This window comes from Lates calcarifer, linkage group LG21 (genome assembly GCF_001640805.2).
Source record: "Lates calcarifer isolate ASB-BC8 linkage group LG21, TLL_Latcal_v3, whole genome shotgun sequence".
In the NCBI taxonomy this organism is placed as follows: domain Eukaryota; kingdom Metazoa; phylum Chordata; class Actinopteri; family Centropomidae; genus Lates; species Lates calcarifer.
Window position 1 is genome coordinate 2,806,524 of NC_066853.1, and position 19,071 is coordinate 2,825,594.

General features: G+C 45.3%; 1 protein-coding gene across 1 annotated transcript; it reads left to right on the forward strand.

Moving 5' to 3' along the window:
- Positions 1–3,071: 3,071 nt before the first annotated feature.
- On the forward strand, positions 3,072–18,398 carry LOC108890652 (centrosomal protein of 164 kDa). Its single transcript, XM_051065389.1, is given in 30 exon segments — positions 3,072–3,245; positions 3,775–3,858; positions 4,606–4,717; positions 5,558–5,789; positions 6,163–6,327; positions 6,411–6,533; positions 6,613–6,693; positions 6,787–6,891; positions 10,038–10,091; positions 10,173–10,315; positions 10,913–11,431; positions 11,509–11,640; positions 11,780–11,975; positions 12,680–12,757; positions 13,585–13,707; positions 13,792–13,935; positions 14,783–14,866; positions 14,952–15,020; positions 15,108–15,367; positions 15,456–15,501; positions 15,503–15,639; positions 15,714–15,897; positions 15,988–16,095; positions 16,314–16,367; positions 16,369–16,417; positions 16,514–16,840; positions 16,919–16,991; positions 17,331–17,450; positions 17,538–17,598; positions 17,600–18,398. Coding segments are annotated over 29 exon segments (3,894 nt in total). The 5' UTR covers positions 3,072–3,245; positions 3,775–3,779; the 3' UTR covers positions 17,636–18,398.
- Positions 18,399–19,071: the final 673 nt, after the last annotated feature.

A 19,071-nucleotide genomic window follows, 5' to 3' on the forward strand; every position in this document is an offset into this window, starting at 1 on the left:
CAGTGATAGGGAACATTATCTCCACCGTTTATGAGGCTCTGAAGCTGTTTGCTGCTCTTCAGACTGTTCTAAAGATAATGTAGTTTATTAAAGGCCACAGTTAGATGTTGTTGGACCTGCCAACACAAGCAGGTTAACGTGTTCCCTGATGCAACAGCAAAACACTTTAATTAAACAGGAAGTGGTTTTTAATTTAAAAAAAAAAAAAAAAAAAAAAAAGAGAATTATGGGGACAATGGGTTTATTTTACTCTCTCAGTTTATTGGCAAAATATGGCTGTGCAAATACAAAGTTCAACACATCTAAAGGCTTTAACAATATTCAGCGTTTTTTAACTTATAGTTTCCTTGCTCCAAATTAGGGATGTCCATTTTGTGTCTGTGTTTCTGTCTGTCAGAGAGCGTCATAGAGATTTTTAATATGATACCGTTTTAATCAGTGTTTTTACATATTTTAATTACTTGGTCTATTTGTTTTGTAAAGGGGGAGACCTCTGTGGATAATTCGGCTCCCAGTAAAGACCTCCTAAACAATGAACACTGAAGGAACCCAACCTAGAAACTAGCTAAGCTAACGTTAGCGGCACCTCGGCTAACATCCCGCAGCCGCTTACTGACATTCTATGTCCACAGAAAAGCACCAAAAAACACGGCTTTTTACAGCGAAGCTGCTTTATTCGGTGTTTACTGATTTTAATTACTTAGTTCGTTTGTTTTGGAGAGGAACCGGCCTCTGTGGATAATTCGGCTCCCCGTAAAAACCTCCGAAACAATGAACCCTGAAGGGATCCTAACTTAGAAACAGGCTAAGCTACCGTTAGCGGCAGCTCAGCTAACAGCCTATAGCCCCTTACGGGCATCCTGTATCCGCAGAAGAGCACCGGAAATGCGCTGATTTTGAACGTGAAACTACTTTATTTGGTGTTGTTCTGTTTTGATGATTGTGACCGTGTGTTTTGGAGAGGAGGAGACCTGTGTGGATAATACGGCTCCCAGTTAAAACCTCCTAAACAATGAATATTGAAGAGATCCTAACCTAGAAACAAACTAAGGCAACGTTAGCGGCAGCTAACAGCCCGCAGCTCTTTACTGACGGTCTGTGTCCGCAGAAGAGCACAGCTTTCGATCGTGAAACAACTTTATTCACTAAATGAATTTGGGTAATGTGCCCAACAGACGTTATTGAGCATAAAAACGAGTTTCAACCATTAAATGTGATTAGGTTTGATTCCTCTTATACTTTTATCTTCATCCCAGCTGTAATATGTGTTGGCAGAGACTGCCGCCATCTTGTTTTTTAAACACAAACCTAAAATACAACGAGGACACAAGTTCTTAGGAGGTTGAAGTAGATTTAAAAGACAGTTTTATGATACTGAAGCTCCATTTTGACAGATAGGTTGGAGTTGATCCACAATTTTGAATTTACTGTGACCAGAACAAATCCTGGCTGTGGGTTTCAGCTGAAAGAATCTGTGCACATCTGCTCGGGTTGCATCTGTTTAGTCGATTTATCTAGTTTGCTGCGTAGGTGTTGAGTTGATCATCTGAGTTTCAAGGCCTGTTTGTAATTCTAAAGCTACCATTGCCCAAGATGTAGAGGTCAGTCACCCAGAACCAAACCACCCACACACACAGAGATAAAACAAACACATGGATGGGAAGAAAAATTCTTATATTAACCCCATGCTTGTTCAAAAAAAGATATTTAAGGATTTTATTCACTTATCCAGGTAATTTACCTAATAATAAATACCTAATACCCAAAAGCAGAGTCTAATAGGTGAGAAATACTGCACATGAGACAGCAGGAAAAAATATATTGAGCAGTGAGGAGGATTCAGAGACTTATTGTTGACCTTATTCCCTCAATTCAGCTGCTATTTGTCAGAGAGGTGGACCAGAGGCCACTTGTTAAGTGAACTAGTCGTCTGCCCTCTTGTGGTTTAAACCCTGAGCAAAGAGATCTGGACAGAAGCTGAACTAATATGTATTTGAAGCTATAATTCTTCCCTGTGCACACACTAAACTGGAAAATACTCTGCAAGTTGTTCTAATTTACTCTCTTGTCAACAACAGTCGACACGAGAAAGGTACTGTGGCTGAGGGACTGAACAAAGGCATCATTTAGCAACTTGGTGTTAATGCAGCCCCCCAGCTGTGAGTAAAGAAGGGACAGAAAGTGTTATTTGACACATCCACAACAGGGGTCCTTACATTCAACTTCCCCTTACAATAACACATGCAAAACACCTCACAACTCACTCCTACGAAGCTGTTAATGCAGCAGATCACTGAATTACAAGACATTATAGTGGTTTTTGATGTAAGCTTACTTTAAGCTTGCTTCATGTGATGGATTTTAGAGTGTGCTTAGTGCTTTTAAAATAAAACAGAATCCCTGGAAATCCAGGGATTTCTCAGTGATGAATGCAAGAAAAAAGCTGTGGTTTCAGAGTAAATGTTTCCACATTAATGCGATGTGCCCACTGAGGGAGACACATTAGAGTAAGCTCAGCTGCTGCATGCACTCCTCTGGCTTAAAAATTACATGATAGGAAGGAAAACTTAAGGATTTTATAAATTATTATCAAGGGAAGTCCTTTCTGACAGAAATAGCTGTGACACATAAATGCACCTCTTTTCACACGTAGAGTTATTCACAAAATGTAAACCTGGATCTATACATTGAAAACTTATCCCCTACAACATATATCCACCCTTATTTTACCCTTGAGTTGAGGAAAAACAGATGGAAAGTGGTATTTTAGCCATTTTAGTTATTAAGCATAGATGTACAGTAGGGTGGTGCTTTCAGGTGCAATACAAAATATTAAAACACGCACATGCAAGTGGAAGACAAATAAGCAGACGTCTCATGGTACACAAACTCAATTTTATCAGAGGTTACTGTGTCTGCCCACGCGAGCAAGACAACCTCTCTATTTTCAATTCATTAATATTTGTGAATTAATAAAAATAAATGAAATTTCGCCACGATTGCTGATACAAGTAAGACGAATAAGGAGTTTACGAGCATCATTGAACGCCTCATGGGTCTCGGCCAATCAGAGCCTCGTTTCTATCGTCAACAGGAAAACGGTTGAAGCGTCCTTGGTGATGTTGTCAGTGGTGTAACTTTCGCATCTCTCTCCCCCTCTGCGTGCACTGTGTCTGTGTCAAACTACCGATAACTAATCGATAACACCGCAGAGGCTAATGAGAAAACGATTAAAAGTTCGGAAGGTATGAATAAGCTGTTCTCTCCAACTGCTTAGCTGCTTGAGCTAACGTTAAGTAGCTAGATGGCGCCCAGCTAATTTTTGAAGTTAGCTTAGATGCTAGCTTCAGTAGCTCGTCCCTTTCCCTGCTGTCCCACGCATTACTGTCTTTAAAATGAATCCATGTCGACATTTAACGTTTGTCGAGATGTTAATGTGGCTTTTACTGCTGCTACTGTTTCCCACAGGCCTAAGAATGTGCTTTATAATAAGTCTGGCCAGACGCGAGAAGTTCATTTGTTAATCTTATTAGCTGAGAATAATGGCGAATAGAAATCTTCAGTTTCCTCTCAGAAAGCAGCAGAGTGAAGAGCTGAGGCTGTCTGCCACTGTGTTATTATATATATATATATTATATATATATATATATATATGTATATATAATAATATATATATAATATATATATATATATATATATGTGTGTGTGTGTGTGTGTCCAGTACGTCTCATTTTCTTTTGCCAGTCATCCTGTTTTGCATCTCCCCCTCTGCAGTAACCATGACTGCAGCTGCTCTCATAGGTGACCAGCTGATCCTTGAAGAGGACTACGATGAGAACTATACACCCTCTGAACAAGGTACACAGGGTAATAAACCTGGGTGTGGTGGAGGGGGCTGTTCAGCTCTACTGGAGGGATGTGCATTGTTTTTCCAAAAAAGATTCCCACATTTGGTGTTTTGCTGATGGTGGTGGGGAATACTGTCTTGACACATCACTGCAAAATCTCCCATAGGTGTTAAACCACCTTGAGGACCCCTGAAATCTACTAAAGACCCGCTAGGACCCAGTAAAGGACCTCTACAACCCTGAAGGCCCCGAAAAACTCCCAGAGAACCCATACAACCTCCTCCATGGCTACTACCACCTCATAACCCCCCTCTGAACCCTCTAAACAACTTCTAGAACCTTGTCATTGATCGCTAAAACCAAAATACACATAGAACCTTCTTAAAGCCTCTAAAAGACCCATAGAAACTTTTAGAGGATTTCAAGAACCTCCTCTTTGATCCCCTAAATGACTAAAACCATCTGTGGAACCTGTTCTACGACCACCTAAACCCTCTAACCACAGAACCTCTATAGAGTCTGTAAATAATATTCTTATGTTGAAATGAAAGTAAAACCCAACATGAAGGTTTTTCCTTTATCGTCTGTCTTTATGTTGATTATTGATGATTATTGTATAATCTATAGATAATATTGGATACAGGAGGATCCCTCCTAAGTGCAGCACAGTAGAAAACCTGCAGTGTTTGTGTGATGTACCATTATTATCTTCAGCTCTTCTCGTATCATATTTCTCTGTCTTTCTTTTAATCATCAGAAATCCAAGAGTACGCCAGAGAGATTGGCATTGATCCCGACAATGAGCCGGAGCTCCTGTGGCTGGCCAGGGAGGGCATCGTGGCTCCTTTGCCCCCTGAGTGGAAACCTTGGTAAGAAAGAGGCTGGGTAATGAAGTCAAGAACAGAGATCACTTTAATCTGTGTAACAGATGTTATGTAGTCTGCATGAATTCTAAATAGAAAGTTGAGATAAAATGAAATAAGATAGTGATAAACACAATACAGTGAGGTAATATATACAGAGGTAGTAGTGCAAATTCTAACATTATAGAATACAGAGTGAATAGTGAAATGGGAGTGTCTTGGGGTGGAGATTTATTACACCTCAATCAGGAGGCTCTCTGTTACCGACTGGTAGAGGGTGGTGAGCAGGTGCTTCCTGAAGAAGTAAAGCCTCTGTTGGGCCTTCCTCACCTGGATGGGTTGGCTTTTTTGTATGTGCATGAGCAGCTGCATATGAATATAGAGGGCTTGATGTTGATGTCTAAGCTGTACCAGCAAGTTAGATTTATTTGATTGTACTTCACAGACACATAATGTAGGAGTGTGTGCGTCCTTGACTAATCAAGGGTGAAGGTCTGTTCTTGACGCCTGACGTTGGACCTTCCCTCAACAAAATCTCCCAGGAGATGTCAGCTACAATAGAGGACATTACTAGCTCATGGAAACCCCCCTCCCAACCACCACCAGTACTTCTGCTCCTGTTCACTGAGACGATCATTCAGATGAAAGAAATCAATAATTGGTTGGATTTAGGTTTTGTATATTTCAGCTTCAATCCGTGGCTCCCGCGAACATTCTAGAATGTTGCAGAACTTTAGAGAATTGTCACGAACATTCTAGAATGCTGTTGAACTGGACTTTGAACACTGCTACCCCTTCTCCTGTCGTCCCCCGTTCTCTCTCCTCTCCTCTCTTCCTCCCCCACAGCCAGGATGTGACGGGCGACATCTACTACTTCAACTTCTCCACTGGTCAGTCCACTTGGGATCACCCCTGTGACGAGCACTACCGCCGCCTGGTGGCCCAGGAGCGCGAGCGCGCCCAGCTCACGGCCGCTGCAGGAGGCGCAGGGGCGAAGAAGGACAAGGAGAAGAAGAAGAAGAAAGAAAAGAAGGAGAAGAAAGAGAAGAAGAAGAAGGAGCCGCTCAAGACTCCTGGAGTGAGTGGTTGTTATATTTTTACCCAGTTCTTTCTATTACATTTCAGCGTAACATCAAAATGATTCTGAAGCTGTTATTTTAAAATAGTTTGGTATACATTTACTGTAGATGTCCTGAATAAAAAAGGTCTGTGTCAAATTGAAAAAGGCAAAATGCAGGATACAGAATTTTTAGAGACGTTTTGGCAAAACGTTTGCACCATTGTTGTCTTAAAAAGTGTGGTGCATGTGCAGAATGAAAAATAAAATCCATCTGGTATTTTATACTGAATATTTGCACTGACAGTGAGGCTGGTTTGGGTCATTAAAACAAAACAAACAAAAAAAAAATGCAGCTTAAATTTGTCATTTAAACTTTTGTGTTTCTCTTTAGGTGTTGACTTCAGCCTTGGGACCTTTACCGTCCCCGCTGGGCAGCCTGGCTCCTCTGAGAGGTCTGGATGCCCCCGGCCCAGGCCCTCTCTCTGGATCTGCCCCGGCTCTCAGAGGGTCCTTCAGCAGCTCTGGAGGCCTGGAGCCCCTCAAGACTTCCCTAGGGGTAAAATCCTGGTGTTATATGAAGAAACATTTGATGCTACTTGCGAGTTTAGATCCACACTTCATTTTTTTCTCCTCTGTCAGGGTCCGAGAAGCAGCGGTGCGTCCAGTGTTTTAGGCAGCAGGCAGGAGGAGAGGGTGTCCCTCACCCTGCCCGGGTTCGATGATGATGACGACAATGATGAAGACAAAATATCAGAAAATGAGGTACAACCTGAAGACAAAAGAAAAACATCTTCTCACACATTTTAAACCTTTATCCAACCAAACATTGTCTCTTTTTCAGCCGAGTCCTCGTGGATCAGACCGGCTGTTGAAGAACCTCCACCTGGACCTGGATGCCCTCGGAGGAGGCCTACAGTACGAGGTAGACAGACTGTTGATTCCAGTGCTTTTCAGACTGTTACTATCCATCTTATTTAATGGTTTATCATCTCCTCTGTATGTGTTTGTGCTGTAGGACAGTGAAGCCAGCGGTAGAGCTCCACCCGAGGAGAGGACGGAGCCTGAGCTGCAGGACTTGGCCTTGTCTGGAGACCACAGCCCTGAACCCCCGTCCCAACAGGTAAAAACACAATCAATTCTGCTTTGTTTTTGCCCTGGTCTCTATTTAAAATCTCTCTATCATGTCCGTGTTCTGTGTGAGACACTTGTTTGTTGTCCTGTGAATGGCTGCTTTGTTTTAGTTATACATTTTGTACAAGAAGAGGTCTCTAGTACCTTTGCTCTGATAAAACCACAGTGTTTTTTTTCTGCTGGATATACTGATGTTAATATATAGTAGATTTACATATAGGTTGGAGGGAGTCTTAGTTGTTTTTGTGGGTTCTTCTTGTTGTCTCATGTTCTCTAAACCGTCTGTTATTCCTTCTCTTTCTCTTGTGTGACCTCTTTGACCTTTACACCACCCGGCATTGTGTTGGAGTAGCTGCTGTGCTGCTGGGATCTGTCCTACGGCCACGGCTGCTACTGTGTCTTCCTCTTTGTCCTCCTGTCTTCCTACTGTCACTGTTACTGCTTTGCCGTTTGAGACTAAATACCAGAAGCGTGCTGTTCTCTCCCTCAATGAAAATTTCCAAACTTACTTAATTTTCAGAACATTCCGGGTAGATTCAGTGCTGAGGAGGTGATAGAACATTCTAGAATGTTGTGGAACTTACAGGAATTTTCAAGAACATTCTAGAATGTTGCGGAACTGGAGGACATACTGGATTTTGAACGCTGGTGCCAAGGAGTGTAAAACGAAAACATGATAGGAGACTACATTGGGCTGATACGTGAAAGTGATTTTCACATTACAGTCGCTAATCTAAAAAAACTACTCACTTCAAAACATTTCAAACTTAGAATGAATACATGTAAATCCTCATTCATATATTGTTTTATTATGCAAATGAAAATGTGCAAATTTGGACACAAAATCAAAATTTGAAGTGAGTAAAAGGCTATTTTCTATATTTTTAACCTGAGCAATTTAGTAAATAGCACACAGTATCCGGGAACAAAATTTATGTTATATAGTGTAATTGAAGAACGGCGATGTTCTTATGTCCACCTCCCTAGAGATGTAACTACACGTCACGGCAACGCAGGCAGCAACAGCTGTGATTGGTCGGCTCGGTCGGCTCGCACGTGCCTCAGTCAGTTCAACGATCGTACACAACATCTCCTCCGATATGTCTTTTCTGCGTCACTTTAATCTCGGTAAAATTAACTGTTGTTAAACATTTATTCGCTCCCAAGAAACGCAACGCAGGGGCACAGACACCACATTGCCACCTAGTGTTTTGGCGGTGTCATTGCATAGCGCACAAGTATAAACGCTCCCAACAGAGTAGCCTCAGCGTCGATCCTACGCAGAGACTAAAACCACAACCAAGCAGCAAGAATTTAATGGCGCTATGATACGATAACCTAATCTCACATCGTAAAAGACAAAAAATCCATGTAGTCTGAACGCGATGATTTAGCTGAACCAGTGCACATAGATTCACTGTTTTCTTCTGCACATTATGACTTTTTTTTAGGGGAAAGGTTGATAGAAGGAATCGTATTGATCAAACAAACCTGCCCCTGTGTATTCACCTGTGTTTGTGTGTGACAGATTCCCCAGTACAAGGAAATGTGGATATATGTCTTTGGATACATGCATGTTTGTCTTACTAATTTATTTTTCACATGCTGGTTTTCTAACATGACTAACTTTGCATGCAGTTGTGTCAGCATCCGAGGGGGAGGTGGGGCGGGGTCACAATCTTTTTGTCTGCCTCCTCTCCTCACCTGCCCTCCTCCATCCTCTCTCTCCCCCCTCTGTCTCTGCACGCCTTCCTTTGGTGCTCCTACCTCCCCCCCACCCTCCTCCATCCAAGGACTCTTTGAGGGGGCGCCACCTCCACCTGTCCCTCAGCAGAGACCATGTCAGTGAGGAGGGGGCCAGTCCAGGACACTCAGAGAAGGAGGTGGCAGAGGAGTTGAATGGGGTGGAGGAGGAGGAGGAGGAAGAGGGAGGGGGAGAGAAGCGAGAGGATGAAGGAGGAGGAGGGGAAGCAGGTAGAGAAAGCAAAGAGGAGGAGGAGGAGCAGGGGGGGAGTAAAGAGATCAAGGAAGAGGAGGTGGAGGAGGAGGTGGAGGAGGAGGTGGAGGAGGAATGCTGCGAAGGTGAGGATGAAGAAAGAGAAAACGCGAAACACACCGGGAAGGAGCAGGGGAGCGATGAAGGAGAGGAGGATGACAGTGATGAGAAGGTAGAAAGGTGTGTTGAAAGCCAAAACGATGAGACTAGAGTAAGAGAGGAGAGCGATGAGGAGAAAGAGGAGGCGCAAAAAGTAGAAGAAGGAGGAGAGTTAGAGGAGGATAGCGATGAAGTTGAGAATTGCTTTCAAAGCGATAAAGATGAAGGGAGCGAGGAAGGGCAGAAAAGTAAGGAAGAAGAAGAGGTGGAGGTGAAAAGCGAAGGAGAGCAAGAGAAGGAGAAAGAGGAGGAGGAGGAGGACGGAGAGAGTGAGGAGGCTTTGGAGAGATGCTCCCTGAGCCAGAGGAAAACGACAGAGAGCGAGGAGGAGGAGGCGGCGGCGTTAGAGAGATGCGTGCAGAGCGAGGGAGGAGAAACTGAGCGGGAGGGGACGGACATTGAGGAGGAACTGGACGTCCAGAAGCTCCCGGTGGCGTCGGAGAGCGAGGAAGAGGAGGAGGAGGAGGAGGTCGTGGAGGTGTTTAAAACGGAGGTCGCTCCGATGTCGAAAACGCTCGCCGAAAAGAGAAAAACCCTCACTGACAAGAGCGCGACAAATAAAAGCCTCCTTCCTGCAGAGGTAGGGTTCGGTGTTGCCTCTGTGCGTGCTCACAACCCCTCCCATCCTTACCCCAACTCCCCCACCCTGACCTCCACCCCTGCTCCTGCTTGACCTCTTCGAGCATTGGTACATGCAACATCCAACTCCACTGCCTTAGGGGCTGCCTCGCCCTCTGGATGTTATCACCTCGCTCTCTGGAGTATGAATTGGTCTGAGCCCCTGAGGACTGGAGTGGATTGGACAGTTCTGTGCTTTTACGTTGGCGTTACAGGACGTTCATCCCCCGCCGTCGCCCTCCTCCCCCCTCACTTCCTGCTTGCTTGCTTTCTTGGCTGCCGGCTCTTCGCCTCGTGCCGTGTGTGTCTTTGTGTCTCTTGTGTTACGTCGTCACTGAGTGTGTTTATGTGTGTCACCGCAGGAGTCTGAGACCAGTAAAAACATAGAGGAGGCTTCATCCTCCATAGATGTCAAGGTAGTCACCATCCATTCATTCATCCATTGGCTCATTCATTCATTCATGGTCGGTTAATGGTTCTGGTTTTGTGTCCTAAAGCTGTCGGAGAAGGTTCTGGACATAAACGACCTGTCGGGCACCGTCAGTCCTCTGGAGAAAGACGACAGGGAGGAAACAAAAGAAGAAGAAGAAGAGGAGGATGAGCGAGTGAAGACAAAGGCTGCAGAGGCTTCGTCCAAGAGGTTTCTTACAGTTTTAATCTCTACTTTGTTTGCAATACTTAAATGTTCGGCTACGTCAACGTCTCCACCACTAAGCTTCCAACTGGTCATTTCATTTAGCTCTAAGCTCTTCTACAAAAGCCTTTCTTCTTAGAAAGTTAGTGAGAGTTTGAAAGAGCGTGAGTAGAAACACAACGAGGCTGTAAAGGTGGACTGGTGAGTAGATGGGTTTTCATGTTAACGTCCCCGACAACCTCTGTAGTCTCATTGAGACACTCGTTAGCAACCGCCTTTTTTTAAGACACGTAAAAGCTTCAAACATCAGGAGTGGGGGATTTACTGACCCATTTTATGTCGGAGAATAAAACCTGAAAATGTCCTGAGCTTGTGTTAAAACCACAGACCTTATTTCAGACATTTAACCAGAAACACACTGAGTTTGGGACGAGGGAACAGGAATTGCTAACATGCTAACATGCTAACTTACTTACTTCCTGGTTTTAGGCTCATTCCTGCAGCTCTCTATCTACAGGGATCTCAACTGTGAAATTGTCAGTTGTGTAAATTACACGTACACCTTGAAACTCCTCTAACACCACCCTGTTCCTCTCTCTTTAGGCGCACACTGGTTGAAGACAAAGGAAACCCCCTAGCCTATAAAATTGACCGACTCGTCCTCCACCAGTCCAGCCCCTCGCCCTCCCTCTCCAGCCCTTCACCCTCAGAGCGAGGCGTCGAGCTCCGGCCAAAACCCGAAGGCTTCGGCGTTTCATCTCTGGGGCTCCAGAGGCCTGAAACCGCCAGAGGTCGGCTGGTCCGCTCCTCCAACACCCGACTGGAAGACGCCGAACCCCGAGACGACTCGCTGGGTGAAGAGCTGAGCTGGAGGACCCGGAGAGACGAGGAGAAGAAGAAGAAGGAGAGGGAGAGGGAGGAGGAGGAGGAGGAGGAGAGGAAGAGGGCAGAGAGAGAGGAGAAGGAGAAAGAGAGGAGGAAGGTGGATTGTGAGGTGGAGGAGGAGAGGAAGCGACTGACGAGGGAGAAGGAGAAGAGGATGTGTCTTCTCCAGGAGGAGCTGAGGAGAGAAGAGGAGGAGGAGGAGAGGAAACTGAAGGAGGAGAGCGAGGAGAGACTGAGGTAGGAGGATGTAACACTGTAATGTATTACGGATCATGTGTTTTACATGTTCGTGAGCATGTGATGCGTCTCCTCAGGGCTTTAAGGCAGCGTCTCCTTTCCAAGAGGAGAGAGGAGGAAGCCAGGCTCACCGAGGAGTCTGACAGGACTCTGGAGGAGCTCAGAGAGTCCGTCCAGAGGGAGAAGGAGAAACAGCAACACAAGCTCAGGTCAGACATTAAGAAAACGAACCTGCAGTAGAGCAGTCGCTCTTTTCTGTAAGTGAACAAAGTGTTTCTCCTCTTGAGATCCAGGATTTGAATCAATGACCCATTTCATTGATCACTTTTCATCCTGTCCTGTGCTCAGGGAGGAGAGTGAAGCCTCGATGAAGGAACTGCGTTTGGCTCTGGAGGAGGAACGAGCGGCGGAACGACAAAGGCTGGACGCCCAGAGGAGGGAGGACGTCGAGCGTCTGAAGGCCGAGCTGGAGGAGGAGCTGCGAGCGGAGAGGAGGAGACTCCAGGGAGAGAGGGAGGAGAAGCTGAATGCTCTGAAACAGGAGGTGATTTCAAATCACACTGTAAAATTTAAGTTCAAAATACAAATTATAAGGAGAAAAAAAAACAAAACATCTGTAGTAGTAGTGGTTTTCCTTGAAGGCACGGTGCGTTCAGGTTCCACAGACTCAACAAGCCTTTGAAAGCCCACTCAACACTCACACTCAACAATGCTAATAGGAAACATTTCATCTGAAGTCACTGAAGTCACCAGAGCAGTTATTTATTATGTTGAGGTTTTTCTTCTTTTTATCGTCAACATTTATTCCAGTCTTGAAGTCGTGAAGATACAGCACTCGGGCAGAAACCATAAACATTAGTTCAGAGTTTCTGTGAAGTAAAACAAATCTCCTCCCGCTGCAACCCAAATAAAAAACAGTCGATTCTTTCGAAAAAGATGTGGAAAATTGACCCCATGTTGAACAGACGGATAGTTTGAATGGTGGAAAACTCAGCATACGTCAACCATCAAACCTCAGAGAGCTGCAGCACAGCACCGTCGTCCTATTGTTTAAAGACAGGCCTTCACTGAGTATTTAAACTTTGACCCATTTAGATGTAATATTTATATAAACACCACACATGACTGGAAACAGCGCCTGCACTGAACGTTTCTGTTTGTTCTGTTTTGATGGTACGAGCTGGAGCTGGACCTGAGGGACACGCAGGGTTTAACGATCTGTCTAAATCTGTGTTTGTCCGTATAAAGGTCAAAAGCTCGGAGAGGAGGCGGGAGCTGATGGCAAGTCCGCGACCTGAACAGCACCTGGCAGAGTATCACAGAGAGGTCAGAGAACAGACACTGGATTACAGCGTCGTCATTGTTGTGTTGGTTTATTATGTGCCTCTGCTGTGTGCTATGTCTTTTAGTAACATTCTTAGTAACCATGACGATATAAGTCGCAAAAAACGGTGAAAATTTGTTGACATACTTTCACATAGAAACATGGTTGAAACTTTAAAGGGCTCACAAGACTTTAAACTTTTTAGGTTAAATCTTCATATATAGCTTTTACAGTTTTTACAAAATCTTTTCTAGTTTCTTTTTTTCGCTCTTTATGACGGAATGTTCTGGGCTACAGTGCTGGTGATGTCACACCTTCGAGCCCAGAACATTCCGCGCCACCTCTGAAAATTTTGCCAAAAAAATTCATTCAAACCTCTTTTAATTCTTATGATTTCCAGCCTACGTGGACGATTTCCATATGACCTTGTAGAGAAATTTGCCCTCTCTCATCCAGTGTGACTCTCATTGCGACATGGCTCACAGTTTTTGAATAAATCGCCTCCAAGCGCAGAGAGCTCTGACCACCAGTTCCATCTGGGGTAGACAACAGCTCATTTGGGGCTCACCACCTCTGGGGGCCTGTCACCATAGCAACCAGTGACTCAGCAGTTGGTGATGACTCAGTTGTTTCTGGGCAGAAGTGGACTAAGCTGACTCTGATTGGATAATTAGTCTGATGAACTCTTCCTCCCATTTAAATCATTTTTACAGCTAACAGCTGATTATCCTGGAGCAGCAGCAGGAACATTCAAAATTTCTCCAGGAAGTTTCTGGTTTCTGAATATCTTCCAAGGCTCGGGAGTTGAATAAGTTTTTGTGTTGTGCAGCTGGCCGACGTGCTCCAGGAAGTGCGGGAAGAAGTGCAGCGTGACCACGACAGGAAGCTGGAGCAGCTGAGGGAGGACCACAGGAGAGAGATGAACAACATCAGAGAGAAATACCTGGATGAGGTCAGAGGGTGTTGAACGTTTTAGCTGATGCACGCCTTCGTCCTGTAGGGATATGTTTTTCAATCTTCTGTCTTTCTAAATTAGGAGGCTGCTCAGAGGGAGAGCTTGCTGTCCACTCTGCAGGAGGACAGAGAGCGTCTCCAGGCCTCCCACGCCGTCCAACTGGAGAAACTCCGGCTGCAGCTCGACACGCAGATACAGAGGATGCAGCTCACGCACTCACGCAAGGTGAGACGGGACAGATCGGACACATTTACTGAGGACGTGGGTTCTAGACGTATTTACATTTCCACCAGAAAATAGATAACATGTTTCCAAATGGAAGCCTTTTTCATCACTGCCAGACTCCATTGACAAAAACAGTAATTTTACTGAGCAGAACACAGTGGTTGCTGTGTCGATCTGTTGGTTTGTTTGTGTTATTGTGTGGTATTTTTTACTTATGTAAAGTATGTGAATACTTCTTCCACCACTTAAAGTCACACAATAATACAAACAAACTAACAGATGGAGGCAGTGATATTCCAGCAGCTCCTGTGCTCCAGCTCAGGAAAATTACTGTTTTTGTCAATGGAGTCTGGTACTGATATATAGCGACGTTTCTGGTTAAACAAAAAGGATCTTACTCTTTAATAAAGCTATTTATCTCTGTTGGGGTCCTTTTTGTTTACATTGCGACAGCACCATAAATTTACTATAGATCACTACCAGACTCCATTGACAAAACCAGCAATTTTACACGGGTGTTGCTGGAATACTGCTGCCTCAATTTGTTAGTTTGTTTGTGTTATTGTGTGACTTTCAGAGGTGAAAGAAGTATTCAGATTCTTTACATAAACAGAAATACCACACAATAACACAAACAAACTAACATTTTGAGGCAGCTGTGTTCCACTAAGTCCTGTTTTCCTGTTTGGTAAAATTCCTGTTTTTGTCAATGGAGTCTGGTCGCAACGAAAGGTCTGTTTCTGGTTAAACGAAAAGGATCTTACTCTTTAATAAAAGGGTCTGTCTCTGTAGGAATCAGATCCATAATATTGTCAGACACATAAATCAGTCTTGTTTCCTCCTGCAGGAGTCAGAACTGCAGGATCTGGCAGATCAGTTGGAGCTGAGATCCAAGGAGCTGAAGAGTCAAGAGGCCATGCTGCAGACCAAGGTTTTCCATCCCGTTCTGTTTGTACTATTAATCACAGATACTCTGACCTGAACCAGGCGTACTGATGATTTCTATCTCTAAACAGGCAGCAGATCTGAAGAGGAAGAGGAGGAAGCTTGGGGAGGAAGAGGAGGAGGTGGACAGGCAGATAGAGGTGTGAAAGAAAGACAGATGTTTTCCTCTTTAATACTCCCCCACTCCTCCATCCACAGCATCAACCCATGTGTGTCTGTGTGTTCAGTCTTTTCCCTGGCTGCTCCGGGAGAGAGACCAGCTGAGGGAGGAGCTGCAGAGGACGAGGGAGGAGAAACACCAGGCTAGAGAGCTCATCCAGAGGTGCAGGGAGGAGAGGAGCGAGGCCAAGGAGGAGGAGGAGAGGCTGAGGGGGGAGAGAGACCGAGCCAGGGAGGAGAGCAGGAGGGCGAAGGAGGATAAGGAGCGACTGGAGAGCAAGGTGGCGCTGCTGCAGGAGAGATGCGACCGTCTGAGCCGCAGAGTCAGGTACGCTTCACCTGACGCAGGATGCTCCCTTCAAAATAAAAGCTCTCAGCTGAGTTCATTAACTGAGAAAATGTGGGGTTGTTTGCAGTGAGTTGGAACAAGGTGAAGGAGCGAGCGCCTCCCCCAGACAAGACCCTAAACTGGACAAACAGGAAGAGAAAACAGAGGCGGCGGCTGCCCTCTAGTGACAGGAGGGACTCATCGCTACATGTGGAGGACCTGGACGACGCACCGCTCTCCCCTGTACCCGACAGCCAGAGCAGCATGGACGAGTGAGGGACAGTCAGAGTGGTTATAACATTAAAATTTAAGTGTTTATCTAACTCCCTCATCTCTGCGTCTCCAGGTTCAGACGCTACATCTCCTCCCACGGCGCCTCCATCCAAAAAACCAAACTCTTCCTGGAGAGGGAGAGCAGCCGCCTGATGGAGAGACAGGCAGCTCTGCGGGCGGCCCAGACCAGCTCCAGCTCCCAGGACCCGAGCCGTGGAGGAGGGGTGACCGAGGAGATGATAGGAAACCTCCTGCAGGTAGGGGAGGAGTGTCACCAGACTCCTGCAGAGTGATGATTTAAAATAATAAATGCTAAGTTAAGTGCTGGTTGTGTTTGTCTTTATCAGGAGGCAAGAAACGTGGCGGAGCTGCAGAGGACGGTTCAGAGAGGGAACTCTCTCCTGCGGAGGAAAGAGGAGCAGCTTCAGCAGCTGGAGAGCTCTATAGCTGAGGAGGTGAGGAGATTATTTAAAGTGTCTGACAGATTGACTGATATATAGCAATGTTTCCGGTTAAACAAAAAGGATCCTACACTTAAATAATAAGCTCTAAAGCTGTAAATTTAAAGGTTTTAGTATTTTTCTGCCTCTGTTGGTACACTTTGCCCTCATTTAGAAATGTATACTATTGTTTGTTTTGTTTATTGTTTACTGTTGTCTTGTGTTTGCTTCAGCCTCTGTTTGCGGATGCGTCTCGGCTGGCAGGAGAGAGGAAGGTGACCTTTGACTGTGACTGAGTCGGACCTCAGCAGCACCGCGGACCCTCCTGATGGGACAGGTAACACACACCATACCACCTCCCTATCCAGCCATGTGTTGTCCTGAGGCCACACCTGTCGTCTCTTTACCTCTGCACCTGTCTCGACTCCATCAGGAGGTCATCCCACCGTCCCGGCTAAAGTCCAGGAGTTAGCCGAGTCCCTGCAGCAGATCTCGGGTCAGCTCCACACCGTCCTGGGTGCACTGGGGTCACTAGCTCAGAGGCAGAGCACCACACCGTACACCTCCTTCTCTTTACCTCCCACCTCCACCTCGGTCCCGGTCATGCCCCTGGGCCCCACGTCTTTAGCCCCACCTCCCTCAGCGAGTTCCTGGAGCTGGGGAATGTCTGCAGCTCCACCTCTCTACAGCACCCCCATCAGCAGTGGGCTGAGGGCGTCTGAGGACCTCATCAACAGCAGATGGAGCCAGACTTTCCCCGGTACGCCGACTTCTGTGCCATAATATCACTGTTCAAATCAGGTGTTGGTCCTGACTGTTCTGGTCTGTTCTTCAGCAGCAGCAGGTTTGGACCCAGTCGCCTCCAGCACCCTGAGGACCACCTCCACCTACTCACCATACACTCCTTTTAGGTAACCTGCAACACACCTTCCATCATTATTACAGCTTTAACGTTAGCTAATTAGCTTCTCCCTCTTGCCTCACTGTCTCCACTTCCTGTGACCTTCCTTTCAAATTAAAAGCCCTCTGCAGAGTCCTGTATTTGCAACTTCATCACTGGGGGTTGGTGGGGTTGCCCCGAACTTTCAAAGTTGGAAATCCGACTTCCAGTTGAAACGTCCGACTAGGAACTCCAGTGTCTCCATAAAGTTGTAAAGTTTGCAGAACGACTAGTCGACTTCCCGATTCATCAGTTAGTAGAGTTTCAGCCCGACTCAAATGTACTTCTATAAACTGTTTGTGTGTTTCAGTGAACACAGTCGTAGTCTGAGGTCCATCCAGAAGTCGGTGGAGGTGGACGGCCAGAGGCTGCAGGGGCTGATCGACGGCAACAAGAGGTGGCTGGAGATGCGAAAGAAAGACACGAGCATGTATCCTTCTGTTGCGCATTCATCTCTCACAAACATATTTTTCTCAAACTGCACCGTTACGTGTCTTTAACTTTAATTTTTTCCCAGACCTCTGTTCACTCGCTACCAAGCCCCGGCCTCCAAGACCGGCCTGGTCCAGCTGGGCCTAGGACGACAACAACCAGATCAGAGTCTACCATTACTGATAGACATGAAGGCAACAGTCCAGTCCTGTTGTCCTGTGACTGTCACTGAGGACTTTGACTGACTTGACTTTTAATGGCTGTGACGTTTACACTCAGGAGTCTCACATGAGGACTCCTGTGCTTTTGTTTTTTTAATCAGTGCAAAGGTTTTTCAGGGAGAGTCCAGGCCTCCTCTGCTGTGATTGGACGAAGAGCTGAGTGCAGAGGATATTCAGGGAGCCACATGTCACAGAGGGCTGAGGACTTTTATCCTCCAACAAGGAGTTTTTAAAGCACTCCAATGTCACGTTTACAGATTTTATCTCCACGCCAGACTCGGGCCAAACCTTAATGAGTTTAAGACAATCAGAGATTTTCTTCTTTATCAACAAAAACCTCCCGTTCATCGTCTTGATTTGTCCTCATATCGGCTCATCTGCTTCTGCAGGCAGGATGTTACAGCTGTTACAGACGCACAAATGTCCAGATCCATTTCATTACAGGTCATATTTGTATTTATACCACTAGCTTTTTTTAAAAAATGAAATGCGTGTGAAGTCGTTTTAGCCTTTCAGAGACAGAAATCTGTTAGAATCGCTGTTGTTTTTGTAAAGAAAGTGAAGCCAAACCACTTTTAATTTAGATTTCCACACTGTCTCCAATCACAGATCGTCGTGAGCTGTTGCCTAGTGTATAAATATATATCCTTTGTGCATATATATTTGTGTAAATTCTGTATTTTTTTATGAAATATTTTAATAAATCTAATTTTATATATACGTAACCATGAATTTCTCGTGTGTTAGTGCTGTTATAAGCCTGTTTTTGTTGTGTGTGGTCCGGGAGGGGACATGGAGGAAAAAAACTCTGAAGGTTGGAAAAGAAAAAGGATGTACTTTTGTGAGATTTCACAAACGTTTCTCAGGATCTCACCAAAATTTCAAGATCTCAAAGAACTTTTGCAAGATCTTGTGAAACATTTGTGAGATTTCGAGAAACTTTAGTAAAATCTTGAGAAACTTTTGCAAGATCTCACAACCTTTTGAACCTTTTTGTCCCCTCCTGGGCTCTGTAGTTGTTGGTAATTGCATGTATGTACACGTTATCCCTGGTGGTTCCTAGAGGCAGATTCTACAGTTATCAGGCTCCTCTACTGTGGAACCAGATCCCAGACTGGGTCCAGGATGCAGACGCCCTCTACACATTTAAGGTCAGACTTCCTCTTCCTTTAAAGCACTTCCTCCCTCTCTTCCCCAATGCATTTAACATTTAACATCTATTGCTGTTATTACTGTCATCATTAACAACTCTTTCTCTCCCATTTCTCTCCCTTCCAGCTGGATGATGAAGACGACTGCCCAGTCTGAGTCCAGTTCTGTCCGAGGTCTCTGCCTCTTCAAAAGGAGTTCTTCCTCTCCACTGTTGCCTGGTGCTTCCTCATGGTCAGTTTATCCTTT